At 42.0% G+C, this 10,758-nt stretch overlaps 1 protein-coding gene across 1 annotated transcript in view; it reads right to left on the bottom strand.

Annotated features, from left to right (window-relative positions):
* Positions 1 to 5,571: 5,571 nt before the first annotated feature.
* The window catches only part of atp10b (ATPase phospholipid transporting 10B), a 51,767-nt gene continuing 46,580 nt past the window's right edge, over positions 5,572 to 10,758 (bottom strand). The window contains 2 exon segments of the mRNA XM_045724209.1: positions 5,572 to 7,422; positions 9,004 to 9,191. Coding sequence (XP_045580165.1) covers positions 7,125 to 7,422; positions 9,004 to 9,191 — 486 coding nt within the window. The 3' untranslated portion in view covers positions 5,572 to 7,124.

The following is a 10,758-nucleotide window of genomic DNA, read 5'->3' as shown; positions in this document are numbered from 1 at the left end:
ATGGTTATTTAAGATGGTGAGGAAAGCACTTTTAAAGAATAACCAGGCATCCTCTACTGATGGAATGAGGTCAATATCCTTCCAGGATACCCGGGCCAGGTCATTTAGAAAGGCCTGCTCGCTGAAGTGTTTTAGGGAGCGTTTGACAGTGATGAGGGGTGGTCGTTTGACCGCAGACCCATTACGGACGCAGGCAATGAGGCAGTGATCCCTGAGATCCTGGATGAAGACAGCAGAGGTGTATTTGGAGGGCAGGTTGGTTAGGATGATATCTATGAGGGTGCCCATGTTTACAGATTTGGGGTTGTATCTGGTAGGTTCATTGATAATTTGTGTGAGATTGACGGCATCAAGCTTAGATTGTAGGATGGCTGGGGTGTTAAGCATGTCCCAGTTTAGGTCACCTAGTAGCACTAGCTCTGAAGATAGATGGGGGTCAATCAGTTCACATATGGTGTGTCCAGGGCACAGCTTGGGGCAGAGGGTGGGCTATAGCAAGCGGCAACGGTGAGAGACTTGTTTCTGGAAAGGTGGATTTTTAAAAGTAGAAGCTCGAATTGTTTGGGTACAGACCTGGATAGTATGACTGAACTCTGCAGGCTATCTCTGCAGTAGATTGCAACACTGTCCCCCTTTGGCAGTTCTATCTTGTCAGAAAATGTTATAGTTAGGGATGGAAATGTCAGGGTTTTTGTGGTCTTTCTGAGCCAGGATTCAGACACGGCTAGGACATCCGGGTTGGCAGAGTGTGCTAGGGCAGTGAATAAAACAAACTTAGGGAGGAGGCTTCTAATGTTAACATGCATGAGACCAAGGATTTTACGGTTACAGAAGTCAACAAATGAGAGCGCCTGGGGAATGGGAGTGGAGCTAGGCACTGCAGGGCCTGGATTAACCTCTACATCACCAGAGGAACAGAGGAGGAGTAGGATAAGGGTACGGCTAAAGGCTATAAGAACTGGTCGTCTAGTACATTCGGAACAGAGAGTAAAAGCAGCAGGTTTCGGGGCGCGGTAGAATAAATTCAAGGCATAATGTACAGACAAAGGTATGGTAGGATGTGAATACAGTGGAGGTAAACCTATGCTCTGAGTGACAATGAGAGAGATATTGTCTCTAAAAACATCATTTAAACCAGGTGAGGTCACCGCATGTGTGGGAGGTGGATCTAAATGGTTAACTAAGGCGTATTGAGCAGGGCTAGAGGCTCTACATTAAAATAAGGCAATAATTACTAACCATAACAGCAATGGACAAGGCATATTGACATTAGGGAGAGGCAAGGCATATTGACATTAGGGAGAGGCATGCGTAGCCGAGAGATCATATGGATTAACGGTTTAAAGGGTTAAGGTTAGGGTTAGGGGAAGGGTTAGTTAGCATGCTAAGTAGTGACAAGGTAGCTAAAATGTAGGAAGTAGTTGCAAAGTTGTTAATTAGCTAAAACTTTAAAGTCTGTGATGAGATTCGAACACACAACCTTCGGGTGGCTAAACGTTTGCATTTTACGCCCACCCATCCACTCCAACCGACTTCCCTCCATTTGTTTATGCCTTAAGTAACCTACTGTCATACCAAATGTAACATATCATACTCATTTGAGTGTCACAGATTTATGTAGGGCAATATAATGTTGCGTAATGTAAAGTAACATAGCACACTAATAGGAGTGGCAAAGATTATTGTTAAATATAATATGTTTTGCTCTGAGGCCAGGCTGTTTAAAAAAAATCATTTTAACCGAAAACAATCACAGTAAAGTACTTAATTGTTACCCAGAAATGATTTGATAGAGATTAAAAATGGACCTTTAACCATTTGTTTTACCCCTTTGGAAAAACCAACATATGCAGTGTTTACCATGAATGTGTTCTTTGCGAACGTGGTAACATTGTCTTTAAAAGGCACATTCTCGACAACCCGCGATCCCTGACAAAATGGTTTCAAGTGATATCTTATGGCATTGTAGCTCATATAATTTATCCCCCCCAAAAAAACTTTACGTTTACTTCACAGCGATGCTGGGTCACATCGGGCTGCACTGCCCTCGTCTAGAGGAGCTAGTGGTCTGTGCCAACGGGCTGCAGCCATTGGACGAGGAGCTGTTCAGGATTGCTGAGCGCTATAACAGCCTGTAAGCCATTGGCCTCGGGAGTGTGAGGTCACCTGTAGAGGCTTTGTGGAGTTTGTGAAGACGTGTGGGAAGAGACTAACTCAGCTGTTCATCATGGAGGAGGTCCTGGTGCCTGATGATGATTATAGTGACATAGAACAGCTACACACAAAGGGGTCCAAGCACCTGGGATGCATGTGGTACCCTGATATGATGCCTACCTAGTAGTGAGAGAGAGAGAGAGAGAGAGAGAGAGAGAGAGAGAGAGAGAGGGATGGATGGAGAGACAGAGATTAAGGAAAACTTTGACTACGTACAGATTCAGTGAGCATAGCCTTGCTATTGAGAAAGGCTGCCATAGGCAGACCTGGCTCTCAAGAGAAGACAGACTATGTGCACACTTCCCGCAAACTGAGCTGCACTTCCTAACCTTCTGCCAAATGTATGACCATATTAGAGACACATATTTCCCTCAGATTACACAGACCCACAAAGAACTCCAAAACAAACCCAATTTTGATAAACTCCCTTATCTACTGGGTGTAATATCACAGTGCACCATCACAGCAGCAAGATTTGTGACCTGTTGCCACAAGAAAAGGGCAACCAGTGAAGAACAAACACCATTGTAAATACAAGTCATATTTATGCTTATTTATTTTCCCTTTGGTACTTTAACTATTAGCACAACGTTACAACACTATATATAGACATAATATGACATTTGAAATGTCTTTATTCTTTTGGAACTTCTGTGAGTGTAATGTTTACTATTCATTTTTATTGTTTATTTCACTTTTGTATATTATCTAGTTCACTTGTTTTGGCAATGTTAACATATGTTTCCCATGCCAATAAAGCCCTTAAATTGAATCGAATTGAGAGAGATGGAGAGATGGAGAGCTAGAGAGATGGAAAGAGAGACCCACGGAGACCAATTGACAGAAACTTCTATATGTGATTGTATGTCATCATAGGTCCTGATATAATGCTCTCCTAGACGACAGAGAGATGTTCAAGGCTATCAGAAGAGGGAGTCCTTTAACGGGTCCGTCTGTTCCAGGAAAAACAGTATATACTTGGGATTTATTCAATCCGCATCGTGGAAGTTCGGCTTTACAACGTCATTGAAATTTAAAGGCAATGTTCCTTTTTTTTGCGTGAACACTGCATATGTCGGCTCAGTCGGGAAATTACCTTTAAATGTTCTATCACGCAGAATCCTTAATGCTTCAGCGTTCCAGAATGAATAGAACCCCTTGTCTCTAACTAACTTTGTGTCATCATTCCAGGAGAAATGATAGGAAAGGGAAAAGGAATGATAAGTTATTTCTTCTAAGTGTTACTTTCCAGTTATTGTTTTGTTCCGGTTTATTTCTTGAAAATGTCTAGAAAAGTCCCCTTCAATATTACCCCAATTCACAATAATACAGCTTCAAAGTGAGGTGGGTGTATAACCGAACCTCTTCCTGTTTGGTGTTATGTCCTGCAGTCTGGGTTTCAGGAATACTACTGTATGTAGGTCAGTGTCACAGCATAACACAGAGTGGGGTTCTCCAGTCTCTGCTTTATCACCTCTCTAGTGTGGCCAGACCACCTGGTAATGTCTGGAGGAGGGGGTGAGGCCAGCCTGGTAATGTCTGGAGGAGGGGGTGAGGCCAGACCACCTGGTAATGATCTGGAGAAGGGGGTGATCTGGGAGGAGGGGGTGATCTGGGAGGAGGGGGTGAGGCTGGCCTGGTAATGTCTGGAGGAGGGGGTGAGGCCGGCCTGGTAATGTCTGGAGGAGGGGGTGATCTGGGAGGAGGGGGTGATCTGGGAGGAGGGGGTGATGCCAGCCTGGTAATGTCTGGAGGAGGGGGTGATCTGGGAGGAGGGGGTGAGGCCGGCCAGCCTGGTAATGACTGGAGGAGGAGGTGAGGCCAGTCAGCCTGGTAATGACTGGAGGAGGGGGTGAGGCCAGCCTGGTAATGTCTGGAGGAGGGGGTGAGGCCAGCCTGGTAATGTCTGGAGGAGGGGGTGAGGCCAGCCAGCCTGGTAATGTCTGGAGGAGGAGGTGATTACAAATTAGTCATGTTTTTTTTTAACATGTTTATTAGGAATTCGTTGCTCTGATTCAACCAAACTGAAATACATCTGTTTTTTATACGTTCATTGTGGACTGAGTTACTTTGTGCATCTACGTACATATTGCTGGCTCAAATATTATCATAATATTTGCGTGTAAAAGTCTGCAAATTAAAATATGTTTTATATTTATCTGATTAAAAGGGGAGGCTTTATGAACAATTGTCTAATATTCAGGTGTTTTATATGATGACTGTATTACCAAATGTATGTAATGCAAAGGTTTGCACCACGTTGACTAGAAAGGGATCCTAGGCCTAGCATCTGTTGATTCTTCGTGAAAATGTAAAACAACAACGGCATGTAGAACTCCTGTGCAGCTGCGTTTTATGTGAGATTATAAAGGAATGTGATGGTCCGGCTACACCATACAATACTACAGTATGTTGCCTAGTTTCACTCATATTGTATTTCCTGGGGTTTTCACCTTTTCAAGATTTTGTGTGTCACGGCTCCTCCTCTGCAGTGCAGGGGCGGTTCCTCCTGCAGGCAGAGGAGGGTCGTTAGTGATTGGAGCTGGTGTGATTGGAGCCACCTGGGCTCAGGGTATTTAACAAACTGCTCCACTAATCTCTCTCTTGCTTCGCTTGCTCTCTCTCTCCCTGCTCCTCCAGGTATGATCCTGTTTTGTTTGTTCCTTTGTTGGTTTATTTAGTTTCCACTCAGTCATGTTTACACACACATATTCATGCACCCTACATACACCCTACATTATGACATTTCCACACCTCATTCCTTTTTCTTTGTTTAGAATTAATAGTTTTGTTTTATAATAAAGAACTTTTTGAATTGGCCTATACCGGTTGTTGATGTCCTCTCATTTTTGCCACAGGCTTTGAGCCGGCCTGTGACAAGTGAAAAATACATGTAATATTTTCCATTTACTATGGGTACTGTAATTCTTGCAGTGAGAACTGTAATGTTGACTGTTTAATTGTAATTATAAGACATTTGAGCTATTCCTCACAAAGGCTACAGTAGTAGACATAAGGCTACACTCAGATCAGAGATTTCACGTTTGTCAGTTTTACCATGGCAACGGCCTCCATGCACAACACTGTTAATGAATGAATCATGGTGTGTGTTGTTTGTGGGCTATGTATAGTATTGTAACACCCCCATCAGTAAACATGAGATGTAACATCCGTGACGTTCTCAAATAACCTTATTGCAGTTCCCACATCAGCCACTAGAGAGCAGAGCCGTTCTAAGAAGGAAGCTTTCGAGAAGGCCAGGACGTTATATAAACAGGCAATATGATGAATTTGACCAATGGAATCCCAGCTAGACCTTTTCACCAGAAGCCACCTGAATTACACAAACGCTGAACATGAACTTGATCATTTATATGTTTCTTCCCATGACGTTTCTCTTTCTTTGATTTATACATATACAGGTGATCACATCCCATGTACAAATCTCAAATGTAAAAATGTAATATGTGTATATATATATGTGTTTTTTTTTTTTAATATTATAAAATAATCTTTATAGATTAATTGACATTGAATTTCAGACAAGACAGCCTTATTACGATTTGGTGTTCTCATCCTGACACCATTATACATTACTATTCCAAATGTTCTAAATTCTAGACACATGAACTGTGTTCCAAATGTTCTAAATTCTAGACACATGAACGGTGTTCCAAATGTTACCCTAATGCATACACAGTCCACTACTTCTGACCAGATAGGGCCATGGTCAAAAGTAGTAGGGTGCCATTTGGACCGATGTCTGTGAACTGAAAACGCCACTACATGATGCACCATCTGCAGTGTTCCAACAACGTCATGATGGGTAGCTTGGGAGTTGGACAGGGACATGTGAGTTAAGGTACGGTGTGTCTGTGGCCACAGAGCGAGAGGGGATGGGATTTGGAGCGTCCATCCATTGAGCAAATTACTCTCAGGTGTCTAGGTCGGTCTGTGTCCCAAATGGCTCCCTATTCCCTATATAGTCCACTACTTTTGACCAGGTACCATACTGTGCCAAAAGTAGTGCACTATATAGGGAATAGGGAGCCATTAATGACGCAGAAGCAGCCTAGGTGAGGCAGGGGAATTTTAAATAAAACATACTAAGTGCTTTGTTCTGGAAAAGTGGAGGTTGTTTTTTTGGAGAGGGGCGTAAGGATGGGGTGGGCGGTGCAGGGTGGGAAGAGAGGCGAGACTGATTGGGTTATCAGTGTGCTCTGAAAACCATCAGTAGAGTAACAGGCTAATGTGTTTCCTGACGAGGCTTGTTTTGAGGGGAAGTGGAGAGAGGAGAGTGGAGCCTCCCTTGTTCTGAGGGGAAGTGGAGAGAGGAGAGTGGAGCCTCCCTTGTTCTGAGGGGAAGTGGAGAGAGGAGAGTGGAGCCTCCCTTGTTCTGAGGGGAAGTGGAGAGAGGAGAGTGGAGCCTCCCTTGTTTTGAGGGGAAGTGGAGAGAGGAGAGTGGAGCCTCCCTTGTTCTGAGGGGAAGTGGAGAGTGAAGAGAGGTGCCTCTCTGTCTGTGGTATACTTTAGTATTCAATTACAATGGAAACTTTCCACAGCATTTGACACCAGAAGACAGACAGAAGCGGTGATGCTTTGCATCATTATACAAATATAGCTTTTTGGACATTACTTCATGAATCATCATTATTGCACACTGGAGCACATATCCAGATATGAGCCAGTTCAACAATATCTAGATAATCAGTCCCATCTTTGTCAAAATGACATAATAAATAGAATTCATTCTTCATTGCTCCTGTGTGTGATGTACTAAAGGTTCCCCTTGGATCCCCCAGGTTCTCCCAGGATCCCCCAGGTTCCCCCAGAATCCCCCAGGTTCTCCCAGGATCCCCCAGGTTCTCAAGACAGAAAGGGGTTCAGAGATCTCTTGGTGATGCCGTTCATCATGATGTCACTTTCTGTGATGTCCCAATTTGTTGTTGTTGGAGTTCAAACCGGATTGTGCTCTGAGGAAAAGGGTTCCAAGGTGGATGATGGTGAGGGCAGTGGTGACGTTGATTGCCCAGAGAAGGCTCCTGTTTCTGGGTCTGTTCCTGGGCCACCTCCCATGTGCTCTCTCCCCTGAGCCCCCTCCACTCCCTGATCCACTGTTCCTTGGTGGTGGGGTCCAGTCGCTCCAGATGCCTAGCCCGTACGATGGGGGAGGGGGCTACTGTGTTAATCAGCACACGGTATGTGTACCTGGGGGAGAGAGAGAGAGAGAGAGAGAGATGGTGTGGTAATGGTGGTGGTGGAGGGAAAGCAGGCCAGTATAAAATATGTGCCCATTTGATGTAAATCAGAGCGTTGTGAATACTGTGAATATGACTCTTGTTCTGTGTGTGTGTGTGTGTGTGTGTGTGTGTGTGTGTGTGTGTGTGTGTGTGTGTGTGTGTGTGTGTGTGTGTGTGTGTGTGTGTGTGTGTGTGTGTGTGTCAAGACTGTGAATATGAAGCTCGTTCAGGGGCATGGACTAAACTCAGAGAGAGAAGAGAGGCTGACTGAGCCGCAACACACCCCTTTTCAGCATCTGCACTGACTTACAGAGAAATGTAGACATATCTATATTCTAATTTAACTAATGAAATGAGGCCCTGAATTACTGTTATTAAGGACTAATTTAGCTAAGGAAATGATGCCCTGAATTACTGTCATTAAGGACTAATTTAACTAATGAAATGAGGCCCTGAATTACTGTCATTAAGGACTAATTTAAGTAATGAAATGAGGCCCTGAATTACTGTCATTAAGGACTAATTTAACTAATGAAATGAGACCCTGAATTACTGTCATTAAGGACTAATTTAACTAATGAAATGAGGCCCTGAATTACTGTCATTAAGAACTAATTCAACTAATGAAATGAGGCCCTGAATTACTGTCATTAAGGACTAATTCAACTAATGAAACGAGGCCCTGAATTACTGTCATTAAGGGCGAATTTAACTAATGAAATGAGACCTGGCCCTGAATTACTGTCATTAAGGGCTAATTTAACTAATGAAATGAGGGCCTGAATTACTGTCATTAAGGACTAATTTAACTAATGAAATGAGGCCCTGAATTACTGTCATTAAGGACTAATTTAACTAATGAAATGAGGCCCTGAATTACTGTCATTAAGGACTAAATTGACCAATGAAATGAGGGCCTGAATTACCGTCATTAAGGACTAATTTAACTAATGAAATGAGGCCCTAAATTACTGTCATTAAGGACTAATTTAACTAATGAAATGAGGCCCTGAATTACTGTCATTAAGGACTAATTTAACTAATGAAATGAGGCCCTGAATTACTGTCATTAAGGGCTCTGTGCCCATTATATCTCTCTTTATGATCAACTCAGTTAATCTGATTATCATTTAATTTAATCTCAGGCCAATTCTCTCTCTCTCTCTCTTAGCCAACACTTGTTCAGGGAGTCCAGGGGGAGGATCCAAGACAAATACATTTGTAAATAAATAAATCCATAGCTAGAATCCCAACATAAGTGTCTGCTAGCCAGGTAGCAGTAACAGTGCCACCACAGAACTGATGGTGCAAATTAGTACGACTTCCTTCTACAGTCTTGCTCCTTTCAGGGTTTCTATTGGAATACAGCTATATATGCTAAAGTAATTATATAGTAATATACTGTTTAATGTACATTACTATGTACAGGGCGACCACAGCAGTGATGACACAGACCAGGTAGACCATCTGTTATTGCTGCATGACCCAGTTGTAGATATACAGTATAACATATAGATGCTATATAGTACTATAGTAAGGTTATGTTTACCTGGGCAGCAGGGCGACCACAGTAGTGATGACACAGACCAGGTAAAACATGGGGTCAGTCATTTGCTGCTGCAAGATCCAGTAGGGGTCTGATGGTGGATTACAGCTGATACACACAGCACTGTAGACCAGGGTCACCATGAAGTACAGAGATACACTACCCAGCATGATCACCCAGTGGACTACAGTCTAGAGCAGCAATAAGACAACAACACAGGGGTTAATATATTATCGATAACACATGGGTGAATACATTATCAATAACACATGGGTTAATATATTATCAATAACACATGGGTAAATACATTATCAATAACACATGGGTTAATACATTATCAATAACACATGGGTTAATACATTATCAATAACACATGGGTTAATACATTATCAATAACACATGGGTTAATACATTATCAATAACACATGGGTTAATACAGTATCAATAACACATGGGTTAATACATTATCAATAACACATGGGTTAATATAGTATCAATAACACATGGGTTAATATATTATCAGTAACACATGGGTTAATATAGTATCAATAATACAAATATCTGGGTGTCCTCTTGGACAATAAGCTTCATTGGAGTAAAAGAAGAGCCAACAGAGACTGTACTTTCTCAAAAAGCTGGGATCTTTTAATGTTGACTGTACTATACTGACTCTGTTTTACAAATATTTCATTGAGAGTATTTTAACTTTTTGTATTGCTTGTTGGTTTAGCAATGCCACTGTCAGCCAGAGAAATATGCTGAGAAGGATTATCACCACAGCAAGCAAGGTACCTGGAGTCAAGCTGATAGGCCAGTGCCTTGTGGAGAACAGGGCCCTCCGCAAGGCTCACAAAATAATTTTACTCCCAAGACAACCCCTGTACCCGGACTTTGAACTACTCCCCTCTGGGTGCTGTCATAGGGCACCCCTTTGCAGGGAAAACAGAACGAGACAATAATTTGTGCCAGGTGTGATGTCCCTCCTAAATAGCTCGGGCTAATGTTCCTATCTACCCAGGAAGACCAGCAGGCTAGTCTCTTTTTATTGGTATGTAACTGCTCTGAAAGTTGTATTGTCAATTTGTTTTGTATTTAAACGCCACTTTAAACGTGTACATGACACTGCAACAACATTTCCCCATGGGGACAATAAAGTCAGTAAAGGAAACTATAGTAATAACACATGGGTTAATAGATTATCAATAACACATGAGTAGAGAAGTAAACAAGACAAGGTCAACAAACAAATATGAACGGTTATGAATAGACATAACAGATATGGATGGTCATGAATAGACTTAACAGATATGGATGGTTATGAATAGACATAACAGATATGGATGGGTATGAATAGACATAACATATATGGATGTGTATGAATAGATATAACAGATATGAATGGATGGTTATGAATAGATGTAACAGATATGGATGGTTATGAATAGACTTAACAGATATTCATGGCTATGAATAGACATAACAGATATGGATGGTTATGAAGAGACATAACAGATATGGGTGGTTATGAATAGACATAACAGATATGGATGGTTATGAATAGACATAACAGATATGGATGGTTATGAATAGACATAACAGATATGGGTGGTTATGAATAGACATAACAGATATGGATGGTTATGAATAGACATAACAGATATTCATGGCTATGAATAGACATAACAGATATTCATGGCTATGAATAGACATAACAGATATGGATGGTTATGAATAGACATAACAGATATGGATGGTTAT

This window comes from Salmo salar, chromosome ssa09, assembly GCF_905237065.1.
Source record: "Salmo salar chromosome ssa09, Ssal_v3.1, whole genome shotgun sequence".
In the NCBI taxonomy this organism is placed as follows: domain Eukaryota; kingdom Metazoa; phylum Chordata; class Actinopteri; order Salmoniformes; family Salmonidae; genus Salmo; species Salmo salar.
This window is presented reverse-complemented; position numbering and strand designations above follow the sequence as displayed.